The sequence below is a fragment of the Podarcis melisellensis genome, assembly GCF_964234715.1.
Source record: "Podarcis melisellensis genome assembly, chromosome: 5".
NCBI lineage: Eukaryota > Metazoa > Chordata > Lepidosauria > Squamata > Lacertidae > Podarcis > Podarcis melisellensis.
In genome coordinates, this window is record NC_138537.1 from 64921606 (window position 1) to 64945715 (window position 24110).

At 43.8% G+C, this 24110-nt stretch overlaps 1 protein-coding gene across 1 annotated transcript in view; it reads right to left on the reverse strand.

Annotated features, from left to right (window-relative positions):
- The window catches only part of LOC309370642 (uncharacterized protein), a 43932-nt gene that overhangs the window by 13134 nt on the left and 6688 nt on the right, over positions 1-24110 (reverse strand). Inside the window, 5 exon segments of the mRNA XM_081912554.1 lie at positions 424-490; positions 18899-19122; positions 19654-19719; positions 20887-20958; positions 21612-21758. Of these exon segments, the coding sequence (XP_081768680.1) occupies positions 424-490; positions 18899-19122; positions 19654-19719; positions 20887-20958; positions 21612-21758 (576 nt within the window).

A 24110-nucleotide genomic window follows, 5' to 3' on the forward strand; every position in this document is an offset into this window, starting at 1 on the left:
TCCGCTGCCCCAAAATGAAACCAAGCTAGAATTTCAAAACATAAGACATTCTTGCTGGTTATACCTGTTTTTTAATTAGTTTTAAAAAATTCTTTAGATGTTTTTAACAGTTTTAAATGTTTAAAACATTTTTTTAAAAATCATATTTTTATTATGAAGGAAGGGCAGGCTACAAATGCAATGAAGAAAGTAATGTATAAATAATTCTGGACACATTTATGCAATTTGTGATTCCCCCACAGCTGAATCAGTTCTGTGCCAGTAGACTTTGTGCAAGTAGCCTTAATTTCTACTGGGTTGTAGGTTGTACTTTATGATAGCAATGTCTAACTTTGTTAAATGCAAGCTGTTAAAATGTAAGACCAAGGTATGTCACCAGAAAATAAATGAAAAAGATACAGGGAAGAAAAGATTTTTGCTTACCTGTTCCTGTTCAGCAATAGCAACCACATCTCTAATACACACTGAAGCAGACTTAGGTTGTAATAAACTGAAGAGAATAAGATCACTTTCATCAGCTACTGTATAATGATGCAAAACGTGTATTTCTGGGTGCATTGTTAATTATGGAACAGAAGCAAGCAAAATGGTTATGATAAAATTATCATAACGTACCCATCATATGCCTAGCAGCAAGGCAAGTCTGTAAAAAACATTTAAATGTAGATTACACTTCCTTGCATTTTTTTAAAAAATAACCTTCCTGGAGATTTAAATCCACCTGGTATATAAATTGTATTTCTACATTTTTATTTTATTTTTTTGTCCTGTGTGCATCGTCATCATCATTATTATTTTGTATCCATGTAAGTTGTACACAGACTAAACCCATGGAAATGACCAGGGCTAAGTTATTCATGCCCCTTAGTGGGTCTACTCTGAGTACAACTAACATGGATTCAATCTATAAATAATAACTTGTTGTTGTTGCTAACGTTTGTGCTCCCAGAGTGACTGAGTGACATGCCGGCACCAAATGAGCTACTTTTCATCCCAGCACAGACCTCCAATGTGTGTGTGTGTGTGTTTGTGTATGTGCAGCTGCAGTTCAATTATTTTATTGACTGCATTTACTTGGGAAGTGGGGGTGGGGGTCGGGGAGGACGGTCGGAGCAGAGAGGAGGGCAGCAGCAAGCTTGAGCACCTGCTATCTCACTCCTGTTCTTCATCACCCATTATTTCCCAGCTCCTTTCTTCTTCTGGTGTGTGTTCAGTTTCAAAGCACCACAGTCCTCGTTCCTTACTCCCTTCCTATTCTCCCTCTCTGTAAACCACTTGAAGTGGCCCATCTAGTTCATCATCCTTTTCTCAAAGTGGCCAAACAAACGCCTATCAGATGGATGTAAAAATTGTGATATTTGATTAAATATTAGACATAGATTTTGATTTTGTTCCAACTGTCCCAATGTGCTGGTCCCAGGGGGCTAACCATGAGGCGAGGTCAGAGTCCAGTCTGAAGTCAAAGGTGCAGTATGGAGGCAGTCCGTCAAAGCTGAAGCTGGGTCCAAGGCAGGGAGTCGGGTGAGGTCAGGAGCTCCAGCAGGACAGGGTGCAAGCAGGAACAGGCTACCAACGATGTTGCTCCCGCAACTTGGGACAGGGGCTGGCTGGCTTTTATCTGCCCCGAGGTATAGGGTGGCCTCGGTCCACAGGTGACTCGCCTCTCCTGGCCTGGAGGCGAGCACTCCTCCTGCGGGAACTTAGTTCCCTCCGCCTCTCTGACCTGAGGCTCTGCAGCTCAGGAGAGGCTGGAGGGTTACCAGACCCAGAGGCAACCTCAGCTTCCTCTGATGGGGCTGAGGGTGGAGCAGCTGCAGGCAATGGTTCCTCCATCCCCTCAGGAGCAAGAGCAGACTCAGCTGGTGCCTGCACCTGAGGATCCAGCACAGGCGAGGACCCTTCAGGCTTATGCCCCATCCCCGGCTCAGCTGGTTCTGGAGGCGGGGAATCCTGTGCAGGCTGGGATTCCTCAGGTTCAGCCTTTGAATCCGATTCCCAGGTCATCACACGCAATAGTAATTGCATTTACCTTTTGGAAAGAAGGCATTAATGAATGATTGCTGTGTTGCCTGCATTTTGTAAGTCCCATTTTATGGCTCCTTCCTATGCTACATTCCATCTCACCTATCTGACCCTGAAAGTGGCAGAAATGATCGGACAGAATGTTTTGTTATGTCTGTTTTGAGTTAGCATGGGCGTGTTAATCCAGCATCTCTTCTTGAAACTCCTTAACATGTTTTGGGAACAGGGAAGTAAGATTAGATTGTCAATAGCCCCTACTGAATGTTGGTTGCCAGTTACAGTGTGATAGTTCAGATGTTTTGCAGCACCCCAGGGAAATTGATACCAGTGGGGAGTCGTGTATCTTTACATACTATGACCTGTAACCTTTCTTGTATGTAGAAGAATGTTTTCAAGTTTCATGACTTTTGTGTGCTGTGTTTGAAACTGCTATATAAGTTTTGTTCTAAAGTGCCTTGTGGCAATCTTTCCTAACCAGCACTTCTGCTGAACAACTATTTAGCAAAGGTGTCCTATTGCAATAGCGTTAATAAACTGGGTTCCTTCTGGATCTGTTGGGTTTGCTGTTATTCTTTTGTTCCATGTTTTTATTTAAAAACATAACAAACCTGGTTAACAAATAAATGGTGTAGAAGTCAATTCTTACCACAGGATGAATAACGACCTTGTTTACACAGTCATTCACAATATGATTTTGCCCTTTTAAACAAGCAGTATTTACTGATATTGCTAATTCTCCTTTAGGCATGATTATACTGATTTAATTATGTTTTGTATATTGTATGCCACCTTGATGTACTTTTGTGAATACTTTTATAACTATTTCAGCAATTAAATGATATTGCCCAGCAATGAACCTGTTATTCTAAAGCAGCAATGCGGCAGCAAGCAAAGGCTATAGCAGCCAAGTCTGCTGCTTGTGGCTGGAAAGCCAAACAGGAAGTTTGTGACTGTTGCCATGGGAACAAAGGGGCAGTCCATTCTGTACTGAGCACCGGATGTTAGCTCAGTGGGTTTGTCATATGACCTGTACAGGATGTACATGGGTGGAGTGTTCTGGAGTTTCTCTCTGTCTGTTAAAGAGAGCAGACATGTTTACTGTATGACTGCTAAAGACACAAATAAAGACATGTAGATACGTTTCTGTATGTGTCTGATTCCCCTCCCTGGGGATATGCAGGGAGCAGGAGAAGCAGTTGGTGTGTTTTTCTCACAGCCTGAGGAAAATCGCCGGAACGGACCTCATATTTTTTTCCTGCCAGGAGTCGCCGGAGGGAGGTCTAAGGAATTCAGCCGGTGCCTGAACAGATAGGCACATACCTCAGGACGGGCAAGAATTCCAACAGTGGTAGCAGACGCCGGTTGCTGTTTTCATCGACCTCTGCATCAAGAAGTGGCCTCCATGGAAGCCTGAGGTGAGAAAGCTGATTCTCTGCAGCCAGAAGCTGAACAGAAGACGCTGACAGCCAAGCAACAGAGCCCAGGTATGAAATTTTCGGGCTTAGAAGTGTGAATGCAGATTGATTCATTCTCTGCTTCGAGGGGGAAACGTTTGGGAGAAACAGCTCCGAGAGACAAGAGCTCTGCATTCCAAACATTCCTGTGGTTTCCTGTTCAAGGAAAAGGAATGCTGTTGCTTAGCAACGAAGGCCAGTTTCACGAGAGGGCTGGACAAGTCAGGCTTTTTGCCTCGGAGAGGCAAAAACAAGGTTTTGTTATGACTTAGGCCCAAGCAAACAAACTGTTGGAAAGGGACTTTCCAAAGCAGCTAGCGTTCAGAGCTGCCAGGTGGCACAGAGTGTAAACAAGCTAGCTATTGGATTTTAGAGGCTTGTGTTTGAGAGTCAATGCAAGGACTCAAAATGGATGCCAAGAAGGGGGGAGGCCTGCCTACTCCAGACCTCCTGACCAGTGACAATTATGCATCCTGGTCTATTAAGATGAAGGCCCTGCTGCAGAATCAGAGACTGTTTGGGGTGATTGAAAATCCCATTCCAGCAGCACCAACGCGTGCTTGGGAGTCACAGAATGTGAAGGCCAGAACTGCTATAATTCTGTGCGTGTCAGATTCGCAGCTGATCCACATACAAGATTTAGACCACGCGAAAGATGTTTGGGACACGCTGAGAAGGACACATCAGAGAGATGCAGGTTCTTCAGCGTTGCTGTATTTTGAGAAGCTGACCAACCTGAGGCTTGCGCCTGATGGAGATGTTCAAGCGCACCTGACGGAAATGAAATTTCTGCGTCAACAGATGGTGGAACGCAATTTCCGTTTGCAGGAGGAAGTGTTTTGCTTCATGGTGATCAACAGCCTGAATCGGACTTACAAAACAGTTGCCAGTCAGCTGGGGTCTCTCCCAGCAGCGGATCTCACGTCGGAGAGGGTCTTTGCCGTCGTGTTGAATGAACATGACAGACTTGCCGCCCTGGAAGTCAAGGACAAGGGGAGCAAAGAACGGAGTTCTAACGCCCCCACTGCTGTTGCTACTGGAGGAGACGCTGTAGCTTTAAACGTTGTCCGATGCTACAATTGTGACCAAACTGGGCATCTTCAGCGGTACTGCAAGAAGCCACGTAAGAACAGAGGAGCTAAGGCGAGCTCCGCAAAGTCTGAGGCATCAGACAAAGGTCACACCAAGCCAAAGGCAAAGACTGCAAAGGCTTTGATGTCGCTAAAAGCCACACCAGAGGTGGGAAACTTCTTTGTCCTAGACACGGGCGCGACGGTTCACATGACAGGACACAGAGGACTATTTTCTACGTTTGAGAAGCAAAGCTTCGCTGTGCAACTAGCCAACGGTCAAAAGCTGGAAGCGACCGGAATTGGGACTGTGTATCTTAAAAGTCTGAACTTGACTATAAGCAATGTTTATTTGGTTCCAGAGTTGAAGTACAATCTGCTCAGCGTTTCGCAGATCGCCAAGAAGGGACTAAAACTGTCCTATGATGATCAGAACTGTGAGATCTACAAAGATGGAGAGCTGTATCTTTCTGCCAAAGAGAAAGATGGACTGTATTTGTTGACTTTTGATCAAAGTGATTACATGAAATGTAATTCTTGTGATTCTAACATGATTTCTTTTGCAGGTGTAGCCAAGAAAAACGCCAAGCAGGTGACCTCGAGGGTCAACAGGGCATTTCAGCGGGTGTATGCTGATGTGATTGGTCCTTTAGCACCATCTAGAGGCAATGCAAAGTATTACCTAATATGTGTTGATTCTTTTACAGGTTTTGTCTGGATTTATCTTTTGGAAAGACCGAAAGAAGCCTTAGAAAGGTTTAAAGAGTTTTGTGACAAGGTTAAAAATATGCATGATGCTGACATAGATTGTCTTTGCACAGATGAGAAGCCAATTTTTCTTTTACAGGAGTTCCAGAGGTTCCTGAAGAAGAAAGGGATAAGACACAAAACTGCTAGTTCTGAAGAAGCTTGGAACAAATGTGTTTGTGTTAGGGTGAACAAAGAATTGCAAAAGGGAATGGAAGCGCAATTGCTTAGTTCACATCTGCCACATGAGTACTGGGCTGAATCGCTGATGTCATATTGTTACACGTGGTTGAGAAAGTTTTCAAAAGAGTTGGGATGTTCTCCTTTTGAGAAACTGTTCCACAGAAAACCTTCTGTTGCCCATTTCAAGGTTTTTGGGTCTCATGTGAGAACAGAAGCTCCAGGTGGAGTAAAGAATGCCAGAGGCATTTTTGTGGGTTATGAAAAGGGTCTCTACAGAGTAATTTTGTCTGAATCTGGTCAGGTGATTCTCACAAAATTTCTAGAGAGTGCTCCTGAACAGGAGAGAGTGATAATTCACACATTTCCCACAGGTGATGATGATTCTGATGATGATGATGATGAGTTTGATCTTATTGAGTTCAGTAGTACTGATGATGACAGCGATAGCTCAGACAGCTCAGTTGTCACAGTCATTGAGAGGAAATCTCAGATAATGACTAGATCCTCAGAAGAGGAGGATGAACCACTGATTAAGCTTAGTACTGGTTCTCCAGAGAGTCCAAAGGCTGAACCAGAAAGCAAAGAAGAGCAGCACCTCTTACGTAGGTCTGAGAGAGCAACGAAGGGTGTACCACCCAAGAGGTATTCACAAGAGTTTGCTAACCTAGCTGTTGCTGTTGTAAACGACCAAGGTCAAATTGAAGCTGTGTCTGAGTCAGAGACAAAGGCACAACAGAGAGTTGCTAACCAAGGTAATGCAGAAGCACTCATTCCTTGGAAGTCACACAACCAGAGAGGTACATTGGTAAAACCAGTGGCAGGTAGTTCCAAGGGTGGAACTGAAACAACAGGGGAATGTTATAAGTATAACAACTGTTTGTTTTCTTCTCTGGATGACGCTTTGCTCGCTGCACGCATTGATACTTTAGGGGGAGTATGTTATTCTAAAGCAGCAATGCGGCAGCAAGCAAAGGCTATAGCAGCCAAGTCTGCTGCTTGTGGCTGGAAAGCCAAACAGGAAGTTTGTGACTGTTGCCATGGGAACAAAGGGGCAGTCCATTCTGTACTGAGCACCGGATGTTAGCTCAGTGGGTTTGTCATATGACCTGTACAGGATGTACATGGGTGGAGTGTTCTGGAGTTTCTCTCTGTCTGTTAAAGAGAGCAGACATGTTTACTGTATGACTGCTAAAGACACAAATAAAGACATGTAGATACGTTTCTGTATGTGTCTGATTCCCCTCCCTGGGGATATGCAGGGAGCAGGAGAAGCAGGAGAAGCAGTTAGTGTGTTTTTCTCACAGCCTGAGGAAAATCGCCGGAACGGACCTCATATTTTTTTCCTGCCGGGAGTCGCCGGAGGGAGGTCTAAGGAATTCAGCCGGTGCCTGAACAGATAGGCACATACCTCTGAGACGGGCTAGAATTCTAACAGAACCAACTAGTTACATGAAGTTACCTTCTTAATTAGTTTGTTAATTCCTTGCATCATTTTGATTATGGTATATGAAAACATTGTGGGCGATTTTAAAGAATAAGACTGGGTGATAACAATCTTTTCCAGTTGTTCAAGAGGTTTGGGTTTGAGTTTTTTAGATAAATGCAGCATGCAGGAAGTAAGAGTTCTGCAGCAGCTGCTGCTCCTGAAAGATCCTAAGGACTAGATTCTTAATACTTTTTAATGTTATAATATAGACAGTCCTATTCCTTGGTTTCTGAATCTTAGTCAGAGAAGGTCTGCAACTTGTGCTAATTGTTGCTGGACTACATTTCCTGTGATCCCCGACCATTGGCCATGCTGACTGGGGCTGATGTCCAACAGTCAGAGTTGGGCCACAGGCTGCTCACCCCTGGAATACAGCCTGTGGACCACTTGGAAGTATCCTGGGCTCTGAATGATAACACCAAATTTGCAGGTTCAGTGAGACGGCTGCATATTCCAGCACTGTAGGAAGTTGGACTAGATGATCCTCAGGGTCCCTTCCTTCCAACTGTACAATTCTATATATCCCACCTTTCTTCAAGGAAATCTAAGGCAGCACAGATTGGCAGCAGGGTAGGGCAGTCAAATGAGTCTCAAATGCAGGGATTAATCAAGCTTGCTTGGCAGTCCTTTATTTTAAGTGAATTTTTAGTTGGGGTTAACTGAAGTTCTCGTGATAGAGAGATGATATAGCACAATGACAAACAGACTGATCTGGTTCCTAGTTAAAATATTGCCTCTGCCGCTGGGGCCTTAGGCAAACTACTCTCTCAAAGCCTCAGTCCCTGTATTTGCAATATGCCAAAAATAATCCGGACTTACCTTACAAGGGTGTTGCAAAAATTAAAATGCATGATGCATGTTTTATAATATCTGTTTGTGATTGGGTAAAATAAAATAAAATTATGTAGAGTGCTTTGCACACATATAAATGCTAAATATAAGTTCACCATCAGTAGGAGATCTTTTATATTTGCACTACATTTTAATATCTATCTTTCACACACTGAGAGCCAGTGTGGTGTAGTGGTTAAGAGCGGTAGTCTCGTAATCTGGGAAACTGGGTTCGCGTCTCCGCTCCTCCACATGCAGCTGCTGGGTGACCTTGGGCCAGTCACACTTCTGTAAAGTCTCTCAGCCCCACTCACCTCACAGAGTGTTTGTTGTGGGGGAGGAAGGGAAAGGAGAATGTTAGCCACTTTGAGACTCCTTAAAGGGAGTGAAAGGCAGGATATCAAATCCAAACTCTTCTTCTTCTTCTTCTTCTTCTTCTTCTTCTTCTTCTTCTTCTTCAGAAGTGAGGAACAGGAAATCTTCCCATCTTTTCCACAAATTGACTAAACAGTTCCTAGTACAGAATTTTATGGTCTGGATAACTACTAAAAACCATTTGGCACACATATAGAATCATTCATCAAGTCTATTCAATGCATAATAAGGTAGGCAAGGGTGAGCATGCTTTGAACAACAAAATAACATTAAATGTCAAAATCCAGTCACTGAACTGCAAAATATTGAGTGTTCATGGAAGGAGGCATGCTACACATTCTAGCCATCAGGCTCTCTTCCTGCTCACAACTTCAGATAGAGCATTTGGGCTGGATTCAACTAACCCAGTGTGCTTGTGTAAGCCACCTCAAAGCATCCAATTAGCATAATGGGGTTTCCCCCACACAAACACTCTGTGTATCCCGAAAATCAACTGTGGAGAACCACAAGAACAGCATGCGGGGGAAGAGCACATGGGGAGGGGGGAGGGAGACAGGAAAAATTGCTCTGTCTGGCAATCAGAAATGCTTGTGCTGTTGGAAAGATCAGAAGACTACATTCCTCCTCACGTTTTTTCCCCAGGCCAGACTTCATGTTAGTCGTTATTACTGTACGCACAATGAAAGGAGCCACAACAGAGTCCACCATTCCTGGCTGGGTGTCAGAGAGACACTCAAGGAAAGCAACCGGTAGTGACAGCCATGTAAATTATGAACGTCTAACAAAGTTATAGCTGCTAGAACACACATCTCTTAACATATTTAATAAACCTATCCACTGTTCATCTCATTTGAAAGAGCTGCAAGGCATTACACAATTGCGGTCTTTGTGAAAGACTAACAAAACACATTAGTAATCCTACCCAGAATCAGTCATCCAATTATCTGGCAGTTGTGTATTACTGTTCTTAGCTTAGATGCATTTTCGACATTTTATTAGAGAATCTCCCTGTTTTGTGGAGTTTGCAAATGTGTTTTTCTTTGTACATTACGAACCTCTTGGTGGCTGCAGGAGGGCAAGGAGTCACCACCAGCTTTGCTTTTGTTCTTTTCCTCTGAATTGGAGCAAACGGCAATCCACAGAAAGCCTAACTTGCCGTTTGTTCCAATTCAGCATTAAAGAGTGGTTTTTCAAGAGGAAAGCAGGACACAGATCTGGAAGTGCAGCCCTGTGGCTAGAACGCTCAGGACAAAAGTAAGTGTGAATGAGATATCAGATGAAGCCACTGGTTTTCTGGGGGTACTCATGGGAGTACGCAGCACTGACAACCTTTTTACTAGAAGAGAAGCACTGGTTAGAAGTGTGGCACTTACTGTAACAACTTCATGGTGAGAAGAAGAAAACCACTGGATGCAACACACTTATAATTCCTCTCATCAGAGATTCCCACAGTGCATAGGAGCCAACTCCTAGGGGCCACAGGGGCTTCGATTCCCACAATAAAATGTTTGAGGGTGCTGGGCCCCCACAAAGTTGATGGGCATTCCCATTAAAATGTTGTGTGTGCACTGCATCATGTGATCAGTTGTGTGAGGTGAGCCTTCCCTGGACCCCCACAATATTTTATTCAAGTTGGCACCCCTGCCATAGGGAGTGGAACAATGTCACAATGCTGCATAGCTAATCAGATTAAGTTAGTTCATGTCATTCAGAGCAAGGGTGTTCCTTTGTAATTACAGCGTAAGAGTGCAAAATATAAAAAAACCCTATTTTTCCTATGAGTAATGCATAGCAAATAATGTCACCATTTCAGTATATCTGTTTGATTCCATTTGTAGGAAGTTATTGTTTTCATTTGTTCCAAATTCTTTTTTAGTGATTCTTTTTTAGCTACGTGCAGTTACTGAATTTAAAAATCACACCAGTCAGAGTACAATAACATAAAATGAAAGCAGATAAACACATAGGTAAAGGAGACTGTTAAAACTGCAGAACTATTACTTCCTACTACCTGCTACTGACAGCTAGCAATCTACCAATGTCTGAGCGAATAAACATGTTTTCAGTAGGTGTGAAGACACAAAAAGAGAAAAAAGTGATGGAAACGTTTGGTTTTGCTAGGCAGGTTGGGTCCCCAAGAGTTTTCTTTTTCTTTTTCCCTGCCAGCAAACGGTTAATGAATGTTTGGAGCTAGGTAGGGAGATAGGCAGTGAGATGCGAGAGAGTTGGTTCTGGGTAGAAACATCCACTCTGAGGAATATATCACAAGCTAGAGGAAGAAGTCTCTGAGCTTATAGTGTGAAGGACAGTGTGTGGTGTCCTGTAAGAGTAATTAGGCCAGGAATTAACTGGGAGGCTGAGGCTGAGCCAGGAGAAGTAGAAGCTGTGAGAATACATTCTACATAGGTCTCATTTCAGTTAGGAGTGGAGAGATTCTTCTATGAAAAGAGAAGACTCAAACCCAAACCAGTTAAGAGGGGTAAGGTGATGCCTTGGGTCTGTTACTTGGAGTACCTCAGGAGTAGGGTTGTCTAAGGGGTGTGGAGCTGACAGGAAGTACCACCTTGTTTAAGAACCAAAGTATTAAGCGGCAACAGCTGTGCAACAACTGAGAAAGCACTGAAATGAAATAACATTACAGTGGTACCTTGGGTTACAGACGCTTCAGGTTACAGACTCTGCTAACCCAGAAATAGTACCTCAGGTTAAGAACTTAGCTTCAGGATGAGAACAAAAATTGTGTGGTGCGACGGAAGCAGGGGCCCAATTAGCTAAAGTGGTACCTCAAGTTAAGAACAGTTTTAGGTTAAGAACGGACCTGCAGAACAAATTAAGTTCTTAACCCGAGGTACCACTGTATAATCTAAAGTATCCTATGTTTTACCCACTTGTGTCATAAACTTCCTTTGTTAAATAAAATCTTTATTGTTTATTTGATCAAATCATGCTTGAGACTACAAATTATTAAGTTTTCCCTCACACAAGTCCCCCACAAGATAATCTGGGGTAGTTTGTGGGAATTTGTGGAAGTGGTGTTCTGTGAGGTGGGTGCACTATATTTAAGTGAGGGCGGGCCCAATGGCACCAGGGGGGAAAGGGCTGTCGCACCATCGCATATTAATTGGTGGCAGCGCCATGATACAAAGTTAAAACCCACACAGAAACATGCCCACAGATACAGATCATCCAGTTTAATACAGTATTGAGATTATTTTATTAAAAGAGGGGGAAATTTCTGCCAGAAAATGGGGAGCAAGCGCCAAACAAAAGCGCCAAACAAAAGAGACTCGGGAGGACCCTGTGGAGGGAGCTGCTGCATCTGAGGAGAATCCTAATACTGAATTAGAAATGATGAGGCTGAGATTTGAATTGGCCAAAGTTGAAGCAGGGAAAGAAAAACAAAGTTGAAGCCGAAAGAGAAAAGGCAAAATTAGCAGCTGAACAAGTCAGAATCAAGTTGACATTCAGTTAGCACAGATACAGGCTGAGAGAGCTATGGCAGAGAGAGAGAGAGAGCAAAGTAGCTCATGGGGAGGGAGAGAAAGGGAGGCCAAGATGGCCCATGAAAAAGACATGTTTCTTTTAAAAATGGAGGAAATTAAACTGAGAGCAGAACTGCTGCAACCATTGTTGGGATACTGCCAGGGAGACAAAGGCCATCACTGCCTCCCCGTCGTCTCCGGACGATCTGTTGATGTCCCGTAGTCACGCAGTATCAGCAATTAGCGGCACCAAGCCTCAGAAATAGATTGCCACATTCCTGGGCTGGAGCACACTCTGTCAGCAGAATTCACACAGCAAAAGTTGCACTCAGGAGAGTATCATTTAGAATGTTTATTCAGCGTTGGTCAGAACAAAGAAAAACATGACCGACTGCTATCGTGTTCTGGCACAGAGAGAGAAAACGAAAGCAATAGCAGAACATAAGCATCCTGAGAAACAGGACATGCGCAGACTCTGTGACTCACAAGCCTGCTCTCTCTTAAGGTGGAACGGAAATATCCTAACATCCTCCCCCTTTCCGTGTAACCTGTAGTACCTGTGGTTCACCCAATTGCAACTTCTGTACGTAAACCTTAAGTTGTTCTCTGTTAACAACCTTAGACAACAGATCAGCAGGAATTTCATTTCCTGGCATGTAGGACACCTGAATCAGTCCTTTCTGAATACACTCTCTTGCACGATGTAGCTTAATCTGCAAGTACTTGGTTCTTTGCTTGCAACTCTCTGAGTTCAGCAAAGCCAAACAGGATCTATTGTCTTGGTATACCTGTATAGGACATTTCACAGAAACCCCAATGTCCTTAAACAGTTGCATCAACCATTCACAATCCATGAGTGAAAATGACAGAGCATTGAGTTCTGCTTCACAGGAACTTAGGCTCACTGTTGTCTGCTTTTTGCACAACCAGTCAAACAGACAGTGGTTGTACATGTAGCACACTCCAGAAGTGCTTGTACCATCCGTGGTGTCACTTCCAAAACTTGCATCTGCAAAGATTTCAAGACCTCCAGTCTTCTGACTGGTGAACCTCAGCCTGTAGTGCATAGTCCCTTTCAGATAGCGGGCTATGCGCTTCAGAGCTTTCCAATCCTGAACAGTAGGATTGTTAGCATGTCTGCTAAGCAGGTTAGTGCTTACAGCAATGTCAGGTCTTGAGCATCTAGCAATGAAATTCAACTTGCCTAGAATGCATCTGTACAGCGTAGTGTCAGAGAACGCTTCAGCAGTACTATCTACCTGGTAACCTGTCACCATCGGTGTGTCTGCTGGGTTTGCATCAACCAAATTCAACCTGGTTAATACATCAGCAATTTTCTGTGTTTGGTGTACCAGAAAATTACCTGCTTGGTCCCTCTCCACCTGCAGAGAAAGATAGTTGGATACCTCACCAAGATCCTTCATGTCAAAGTGCTCCTTCAGCTGAGCTAGGGTGCTTTGGTAAAAAGCCTGATTCTTCCAAAACATCAGATGATCATCAACAAAACATAAACAATACAGTTTGTTTTGCCCCTCCTCCTTGACAAACACACATGGATCAGCTTTGCCCTGGTGAAAACCTAGAGAAAGCAATGTCTCAGTGAGTTTTGTGTTCCAACACCTGGCACTCTGCTTGAGACCATATAAGGATTTCCGCAGTCTACAGACCATTCCCTTCTGTATCTGCATTCCATCAGGTGGAAGCATATACAGCTCCTCCCCCAGAATCCCGTACAAAAAAGCTGTATTAATATCATGGTGAGAAACATGCAGTTTCTCCTCTGCAGCTATCTTGAGCATCAGCCGAATGCTCTCATACTTGACGGTGGGTGAGTAGGTCTCGTGGTAATCCTGTCCTGGTACCTGTGAAAAACCTCTGGCAACCAATCTGGCTTTGTGTCTGACAACTTTGCCATTCTGGTCTGTCTTGGCCTTGAAGACCCTTTTGCTGCCAACCAGTCTCATTCCTGGGACTACCGGTACCAATTCCCAAGTTTGGTTCCTGTTCAAGGAATCAACTTCAGCCTTCATGGCATTTAGCCAAGGCTCAGCATCTTTAGAGGTTAACTCCTGAACCTCTTTGAAGCTTGAAGGTTCCCACACCTTCTCTGAGCTACTAAGAACAGCTGTTGCCATCTTAGCAAACTCATCAGCAAACCTCTTTGGAGGTCTGCCTTTGGTGGCCCTCTCAGATCTGCGAACCAGACGTAAGTCTTCTGGACTCATCTCCTCCTTCTTAGGAGAAAAGTGACCAATGGTGAATAGTGGTTCTTCCAGTTCATTGTCAGACACATCAGATGGTCTGACTGAGGCCTTTGCGCTCTTGTAGTCTGGTGTGTCATCACTGTCACTGACAGCAGCAGCAGCGCCACCAACTGAACTGGAATCCGAACTCTGATCATCATCATCCTCATCCTCAGCTTTCTCAACATCATCTGTCTTTTTCCCATCACCTTCATCCTCCTCTGGGTAACTCTGGAAAATTCCCACATTTCCCCCCCACTTAGGATTGTACTCAACACTCTTGGTGAACTTAATGGACTTAGAGTTAGTCATCCACACCCTGTATGCACCTTTCTCGTACCCCATGAACAAACCATGTGCCCCACGCTTCCCAAGCTTGTTGTTTTGTGGGGAGTGTACCCACATGTCAGAACCGAAGATTCTCATGTGCTTGACATTCGGTTTCTTACCAAACATCTTCTCGTACGGAGTGCAACCTATGGGTGATGACAGTCTGCGATTAACGGTATAAACCACCGTCGACAGAGCTTCCCCCCAAAACTTCTCAGGGAGGTTGGCATCATGCAACAAGGTTTTTAGGCCTTGAAGCAAGGTTTGATTTGCTCGCTCCGCAAGTCCATTCATCCATGGTGATCTAGGCGTTGACAAATCATGCTGGATTCCCTTCTCAGTCAGGAAAGCTTCAAACTGCTGAGAAGTGAACTCCCCGCCCCGATCGGTAAAAAGACAACCGATACTTTCACCACGAACATTCTGCAACCAAGCACAGAATGCCTTGAACTTAGGGAATGCTTGCGATTTCTGCTCAAGCATAAACACATGAATGTACCTAGAAAAAGAATCAATTAGAACCATGAAGTACCTTGCTCCTCCCAAAGAGGGTGCAAGTGGACCAACCAGGTCTGCATGCACAAGCTGGTAGGGTTTGGAAGCCTGCCTGCTAGACTCCTTGCCTTTTGGAGCAACCTTCACCTTGTTCTCTGCACAAGATATACATTTCATGTGATACTTACAAGGTTTGATGCTCAAACCTTCAACCAACCCTGGCATCTTGGCTAGCGCTTGCCAAGACATGTGACAAAATCTTCGATGTGCTTCATGAATACAACCTGCATGAAGAACCTTGTTAGTTTGTGCAACACAACAAGAATCAGCATTAGACACAACAGCATTGTCATCATAAGTTATACAGAATAAACCATCCATAAATTTTGCATGCAAAATGTCCTCTTTGCCTTTCCTGATGACACAGACGCTCCTCTTGAAGGAAATCTCAAAACCATGCCCAGTCAGCTGTGGGATGCTCAGCAGATTGTCCTTAGCTCCAGGTACATAAAGCACCTTACTAATGGTTGTATGCAAACTTGCAAGTTTAACAGTCCCTTCTCCTGCAATTTGCAATGTCCTTCCATCAGCCAGGTGGATCTCTCCTTCTTGAGGTGTAAAGGAGATAAACAGGTGCCTATCCTTTGTTAAATGGCGCGTGCACCCTGAGTCCACAACAAACTTGGCTTTAGCCCTTGGAGTAGTCTTTGCAGCAAGCAAAACCTTGTTTTCCACCAGCATGGGCTTTTGCAGCTTGCCCCCCTGCTCCTGGCCATGAAGCTTGCCTTTAGCCTTTGGTGAAGCTGTGCCAGCTAACAAAGCTTTGTTTTCCACTGGCGTGGGATCTTCACCCTCCCTCTGCTTCGGGCCATCTGCAGGCATCTGTCTTTGTTTACCTCTGGCCTTCCGGCCTCTGCAAAGACGATGACCTTGGCTCCCACGAGAAACAGAGCTCTCAGCTGCCGACTCCTTGGCTCCCCCTGGAGGCTGGAATGCTGCCTGGGCTGACATCACAGTCTGCTCCCCCTGCAGCTTGCAATCGGTGCCCTCAGCATCCCTGCATTCATTCGCATTCTGGGAAACAGCCAGGACCTCCGATGCATTCACACCCTGGGCCTCCAGACTCTGAGCTGGGAGGACTGGCAAATGAGCTTTCTTCAAAGCATTCCACATCTTACGTGCCGTCACGTTGCCAGCAAGCGTTTTTATTTCCTCCAGAGAGATGGACAAGACGATTATGTCAATGGCCCTTGAATTCTGGGCCTCCCATTTCTCTGTCAGAGGAACTGGGGGGGCTTGAGACACGGTTTGCCACACTCCGTACTGACGCAGCAAGCTCTCACACCATTTTGCCCAGGTCTGATAATTTCCCCCATTTAACTTGGGGCATTCAGCAGCTTCAGACACTTGGAAAAACTCCATTCCAGGTCTTTACGTGAGCCCGAGTCTCTTTCTTTACTTCAAAGACTCCTTATCTCGGCTCCCATTAATCACGAAGCCTTCTGGCTCGGCTCCCAGGCCAATTATTTTTGCCGGACATCAAAAGCTCCCTTCCGCGGCATTCAGAAAGGCCTCTCCGTTTTCGCTTTTCACATACCTCAGCAGCAGTCTGTTGCATTCTCATTCTTACTCTCCTGTAAGTGCCGTGAATCTGGGCCCGAAACCTGTTGTTGGGATACTGCCAGGGAGACAAAGGCCATCACTGCCTCCACGTCGTCTCCGGACGATCTGTTGATGTCCCGTAGTCACGCAGTATCAGCAATTAGCGGCACCAAGCCTCAGAAATAGATTGCCACATTCCTGGGCTGGAGCACACTCTGTCAGCAGAATTCACACAGCAAAAGTTGCACTCAGGAGAGTATCATTTAGAATGTTTATTCAGCGTTGGTCAGAACAAAGAAAAACATGACCGACTGCTATCGTGTTCTGGCACAGAGAGAGAAAACGAAAGCAATAGCAGAACATAAGCATCCTGAGAAACAGGACATGCGCAGACTCTGTGACTCACAAGCCTGCTCTCTCTTAAGGTGGAACGGAAATATCCTAACAGATTTTACCTCAGCTAATATAAAGAGATTTTCAAAGTATGTCAAAGGTGATGCTGTACAGGCATTCCGGTTTAGTTTTGAATGGACCTGTAAAGACTTAAATATTCCCAAGGAATACTGGATGCTGTATTTATGCCCACAGATATGTGGAATTTTGAGTGAGATATACTAGATTTAAGAGAAGATGAAACCTCTGATTACCTCACAGTGGAAGTGCGCTTTGGGCAAAGCCGAAAAGCCTTTCATGACATTAAAAGAAAACCAGGAGAGTCCCTGTCAGGGAAAAAGGTGGGATATTAATAAACATATAACAACATGCCTAGTCACAGTATAGCTGATTCAAAGGCAAGGGTTTTGAATGTTATCCATTTTGCTACTGAAACTAACAGGATGATGATTAATTCAATGTTTATACCACCCTTAATCCAAGAATCACAGGGTGGTTTATAATACAAAAACACAAACATACATATTGTCGTAACATACAAAAGGAATAGCCCACCACACACAATGAATTGAGAAGTCCATAGATAATAATTAGCCAAAGACCTGGGAGAAGAGCATTGTTTTTGCCTGGTACCAAAAGAGATTTAATGAAGGCACCAGGCAAGCCTCCCTGGAGAGAGCATTCCACAAGGAGGAGCCACCGCAGGAAAGGCCTGTTTTCGTGCTGCCGCCCTCTGGATCTCTCACAGGGAAAGCACACAAAGAAGGTTGTCAAGTGATGTGATTCAGGTCAGTTCATATGGGAAGAGGCGGTCCTTGAGGTAAATGAAGGTGTTTGGCCACCAAGAAAGGGTTAACCCAGAGCCGTCTTTCCCATAGGGCTTAGTGGTGTGTTGCCTCTCAGGGGCACCCAAGCAAGTGGGGGAGCTGCGCAGCTTTGCCAGTGACCTTCCCTTTACCTGAACGACCACCAGCTGCACCCCGCCAACCATAAGGATACCGGGCGTGTAGCTTCCCTCCCAAGCCTCTGCGGGGATTGCTCTCCTCCCACAGAGGCTTGGAAGGGGCGCAACTTCCCTCCCATACCTCTGCAGAGATCGCTCTCCAGCAGCAGTATGGGGGAGAGTTGCTCCCCCCTCCCCTTGGCTGGCAGTGCACCAGCCAACACTATCCATGGTACTTTGGGGGTGCTGGGCGGATATTTGCACCCGGCGCCGCATCTGCTAAAGACGGCCCTGGATTAACCACACAACTATTTGAGGCCCAAGGTTGGGACAAATTGTTTATACATTAATTGGCTGTGGAGAGACAGGTTTCAGGGTGGCATAGGCTTCCCAAACCATTTAAATACTTTGAAGCATCTTAGCTCAATCAATTAGCAAATGTGATTTATAGAAATGCTATTGTTGCTCATTGTTTTTATCAACTGTAACAAATTGTACTCCAAGTTTTGTTTTGTTTGTGTTTGTGTTTACTATTCTACTGTGAAAGACCAATAAAAACATTTTTAAAATACTGGTATGATTTATGTCTAATTTCTGGACTCAAACCTCATCTAGACGTTTGCTGCACAATCAATTTAGATACAGTGGTACCTCGGGTTACATACGCTTCTGATTACAGACTCTGCTAACCCAGAAATAGTACCTCGGGTTAAGAACTTCGCTTCAGGATGAGAACAGAAATCGTGCTGCAGCGGCGCAGCTGCAGCGGAGGCCCCATTAGCTAAAGTGGTGCTTCAAGTTAAGAACAGTTTCGGGTTAAGAACAGACCTCCAGAACTAATTAAGTACTTAACCTGAGGTACCACTGTAATTAGGATTCTGTTCAATATGACAACACTGAACAATATAAATGCAGAGTACATTTTACTTTGCAATTAATTGTTCTATTACATTTTAAAGGGGGTGGGGAAATCTCGGGTAAGGAATTTCATGATTCATTGCAGCAAGTTTATTCTATAATGCATGGTTACACAATATAATATAATATAAATATGCATATTGTTATAATAAGTAGTATTAGAGGTTGTGCACCTGCATATTGTTACTTTTTTACCATCAATTTTGTTATGTGTTTTTCTTCCTTAGATCCTTTTGTTATTTCTAGCCACCTTTAATATTATTAAGGTGTCTGCATTAATATCATATATATGTTCTGCCCCTCATATTAATACTTTATTTGAACTTTTGCATCAGACAAAGTACATCCTTAAACAACTGGTCTGGTGCATCAAGACCCCAGGTAAAATCAAAATGTTGCCAATCAGGAATATTCTTATAGAAAACTAAATGAGGGATTCGAGGGAGCAGACGTTCAATAGCCTTTTTGGTTACAACAATGTCATGCGCACCAGTCCACACAGCTGTTGGTACAATAACATCTTCTATCTTATAAAATGGGGGCGTACTCTGTTGATAAAAAGAACAGAAATATGAAAATTAGGTTCACTTTTACATTTTTTCTCTTTTTAAAGACATCTTTTGGATCTTCAAATGCATTGAATGTCTAACATCTGTCCCTTGAAAATCATTCTTTAACTATCTATTCAGTATCCAACTCCTTACTCTGGACCAATAGGAATAGCAAAAGGAATGAGAGCCCTTATGGCTCATGAGGAGGATGTGCTCTTCAGGACAGAGGAAGCATCTGGTTTGTGTGTAGAAGGTCATAGGTCCCTCAGGTTTTCTAGTAGGGCTTAGAATCAGAGCTGCTGCAAATCAGTATAGAGAGATAGATGGAGCAATAGTCTGACTTGGCATAAGGCAGTTTTCTGTGTTCTTACTCATTAAATGCATGCACTTTCATAGATAACCACATAATTACAACCAGTTCTGCATCTTTCCCAAAGGAATGATATAAGAACTCAGAAATCACAACACGGTTCTCATTTAATGTTTAACCTGCCGCCAAAATCTCTCATTAGAATCCAAAACACTTACCATGTTGTAGACAGCTTTGTTCTTTGATCCATAATCAAAATACTTAAATTGGTTGGTTTTAGCAACCTAAAAAGATGGAAAACACTTATACACAATTTGAAATTTGATGCATGTTCAAAATACAAAAGCCTCTTGAAAGATGGAAAACACAATAAAACAATCAAACTCTTGGGATCTTGGTTATCAGAATTCCCACCCATCAACCCTAGCCAATGATAGGACCAAAAGCTCTGCTTAAAACAGTGGAAAGTAGAAAGTCAGGTAGAAGGTTATTAACATATCTATCATCCTCATTGTGAGAAAATATTAAAGAACTGAGCCCAGCCCCTCAAGATTGAGGGAGTTCAGCCCCATTCCCGCATATGTTGGGAGGGAGGAGCTATCCTCACCCCATAGTATTGGTGCCTATGCCCACAATATTGACGTCTTCTTTTGCCCAGCCTTCACTAATCTTCAGCTGCCAAGACCACTGCAATATGTTTCACCTTCTGCGTAATGTGAGGATTCCCAGCAACAGTGGATGTTAGTGCACTCAGGTGCATGGGGCAGTACCCCACCAACCTCCATCTTCCCTCCTCCACCCACCCCCTGCCGGCCTGTCAGCTTCCTAATTAGTCTCAATGTTGCCCTTGTAGAACACAGCAGCAAGGAGAATGGGCTCGGTCTTTTACTGCCTGCAGTTCCACCAACTGTTTTCCTGTCTTCACCCCCATCAGTAGATAATACTGAACTCAAAGGAGCAATGGGCAGATTCAGTAAAGGGCAGCTTCCTGTGTTCTTCCCATGAAATCCAAAGAGTTGTTACAGTTCATGTTTCAATATTGAAGTACAGTGGTACCTCGGGTTACAGATGCTTCAGGTTACAAACGCTTCAGGTTACAGGCTCTGCTAACCCAGAAATAGTACCTTGGGTTAAGGATGAGAACAGAAATCACACGGCGATGGCGCAGCAACAGCAGGAGGCCCCATTAGCTAAAGTGGTACCTCAGGTTAAGAACAGTTTCAGGTTAAGAACGGATCTCCGGAACGAATTAAGTTCTTAACCCGAGGTACCACTGTAGCTAGAATACAACTTTTGAGTGGTCCAGTAATCTTGAAAACTACACTTTTATAAAATGAAATGGAAACCTTAGTACCAAAACACAAACATAAGAAACTAAACAGGCAAGTCGAAACATCAGACTTTTGACTCCCATGTTTTCAAATGCTGAGAAGGTATTTGTTAGAACATACCTGACTCCAGTGTATGATAGTTTTTACAGAAGTAAAATCAGGGTAAATTCCAAGATACACATCTGCTAGACTCTGGAAGAATGATAAGAAAGAAAATGCTTTTTTATATTCCCATTCTTGAAGAGTTTTCAAGGAACACCCACATTCACAAGGTCATGGCAGTGCAGCATACAAACACTTTCATGCTGCACAAGGAAGCAGGTTTCTGATGAAGAGGTGTTTGGGTACCTAGATGTGTATCCCCCACCCATATTGAATCCAGCTGATAAAGAGCCATAAGAAGGAAGAACAGGGGCCTTGAAGTTGCCTCTCAACAGTGAGCACCTGGACAGCATATGGAACAGGCAGAAAGTTCATCTCCTCGCAGTCTGCCCCACTATAGTAATTCTTTCTGTCTTTTCATCTGGAGTTTAGCATATGAAATTAAAATAAGCCACTTTGAGACTTCTTTGATATTTGGAGTCTGGTGCATTTCCTCCTCTATGGTGATGCGTAAGTGACCAACTACCTACTAGACGTGAAGTTAATTTTGAAAATAAAATTTAAAACAAAGATTATCATTTATTGGAATAGGCTGCTATTTCACCATGGAAGAGAAGTGTAAAGGAACTCAAAATTACGCCAAATACTATATTTTGTTTGATTGGTTTTCTTTTGTTGTTTTGTATATGTACACAGCAAGTTCTTTCAAAAAGAAATAAATGATAGAGAATAAAACTACCTACCACATTTAGGTTTTTCCCATTGCGTCCATAAAGTAAGAAAATGCCTTCAAGACAAAGTCTGTCAATCCCTGGATAGCTGCAGATCTTGGCAATGATGGCTTTTAGTTCGTTATTGAAAAGGCAGTATTCTTTATTGCCCCATATAAGCTGTATAAAATAAAATAAAAAATCTGATGCATTACTAAATAACCATCCTTTCTTGGAAGTAAACATTAAGGGTCCTGTTAGATCTCCTTTATGTTACAGTTATATACCACTTTTCTTCAAGCACGCTCAAGAAGAAATGTCTGGGCTTTCTAGGCAATTTTGCATCCAGGTCCTGATGTAGGCCTGGCTCTGGATAGCTGAGGAGAGATTTCTAAGGGGGTGCACTCCAACCACCTCCTTCCCACACAACCTCTCAGGTGTTAAGATTGGCAGATGGGGCCTTCTTGATAATTCATAAAAAAGTTTGGGAGTGGGGTCCTGAAAAAGGGCATTCTCAATAGTGGACAGTAAGATGAATAACAGAGTATTTGGCAGAAGCTGAACAGCAGCAGAATGCAAATGGTACTGGTTGTGTCGCATGCAGGTTGGAATGTCAATCATTCCTTTCTAGCATCCCTGACTGTGACAGAGTCTTCATCCTGTCTAGGAGCAGCCACCAAGGAGGAGAGGAGGAGGAGAAGGAGGAGTTTGGATTTGATATCCTGCTTTATCACCACCCTAAGGAGTCTCAAAGGGACGCAGGTGGCGCTGTGGGTTAAAGCCTCAGTGCCTAGGACTTGCCGATCGAAAGGTCGGCGGTTCGAATCCCTGCGGCGGGGTGCGCTCCTGCTGCTCGGTCCCAGCGCCTGCCCACCTAGCAGTTCGAAAGCACCCCTGGCTGCAAGTAGATAAATAGGGACCGTTTACCAGCGGGAAGGTAAACGGCGTTTCCGTGTGCGGCTCTGGCTCGCCAGAGCAGCGATGTCACGCTGGCCACGTGACCCGGAAGTGTCTTCGGACAGCGCTGGCCCCTGGCCTCTTAAGTGAGATGGGCGCACAACCCCAGAGTCTGGCAAGACTGGCCCGTACGGGCAGGGGTATCTTTACCTTTACCTTTAAGGAGTCTCAAAGCGGCTAACATTCTCCTTTCCCTTCCTCCCCCACAACAAACACTCTGTGAGGTGAGTGGGGCTGAGAGACTTCAAAGAAGTGTGACTAGCCCAAGGTCACCCAGCAGCAGCCTCATGTGGAGGAGCGGGGACGCGAACCCAGTTCCCCAGATTACAAGTCTACCACTCTTAACCACTACCCCACACTGGCACTTTTTTCTTTCCCTTTTAAAAAATAGATTTTATTGGAATTTATAAAGTGTATGCAAATAAATATATCAAAAAAAGGAAAAGGGAAATAGAGAAAAGAGGAGAAAGATAGAGAAAAGGAGAAAGAAGAAAAAAATATATAGAAATAAAGGGGGAAGAAAGAAAAAAAGATAGGACAATAAAGAACATCTGATACCTTCTTTATCAGGTATTTGTGAAGCTTATTCAACTCATCCAGTGAGAACGCAATGTGTATTTTAACCCTTAATCCAAATACGTCCCCATTGTTTCATCATAAATTCCTTAACTTGTTATTCTTGCATTTCAAATTTCAACAGCAGTTTGTACATTGAAGACCCACTCACAGTGACCATGACATGTTAATCATCCATACACAACTGTATTTCAAAGCCTGTCAATTTTTTTCTATACTGAAAGTCTTTTTAATATAAGTTAAATCCCTCTGTAAGTTTACAGTCTTCCTGATTCCACTATAAAAATTATTGGCGGCAATAAGACTGTGGACAACAAAAGGGGTGTAAAGACATTCTCAAGGCAAATCTTTAAAAATGTAGTATAAAAGGTAAAGGTACCCCTGCCCGTACGGGCCAGTCGTGACCGACTCTAGGGTTGCACACTCATCTTGCTCAAGAGGCCGGGAGCCAGCGCTGTCTGCAGACACTTCCAGGTCACGTGGCCAGTGTAGTATAGGTACTGATAGCTGTGAAACACTGGCCTGCGAACACTCCAATTAGAGAACAGCCTTTACTGAAGGTGTCATGGACTTTGAAGAAGCACGAACTCATGGCTGCAAGGAGAAACGAACTAAGAGGAAGGTATGTCTGGCAAACTCTAGCCATCAGCAGCTCCACCCTGAAAACCTATTTCCCCACTGTGGAAGGACGCAATCACTTAGGGACTCCCTCTTAAGACTGTGCTCTTGGAAGACAATCTTACTGGACTATGAGCGATCTCCAAAGAAGAATTATTCTTGGTATATTAACCATTTCTCTTTGCCTATAGACACTTTTCTATGAAGTGCTTCTAGTGTGGAGATCCATAATGGTATCTTCACATATGTTTTTTATATATTCTATATCCTCAATATAGTATGTCTGATAAAATTAAAAAGTCCATGGTGACTCTGACCTTGTCATACCACAAATGTCCATGTGATCCAAACCTTAAGTCACCACCTTCTAATTCTTCAAGC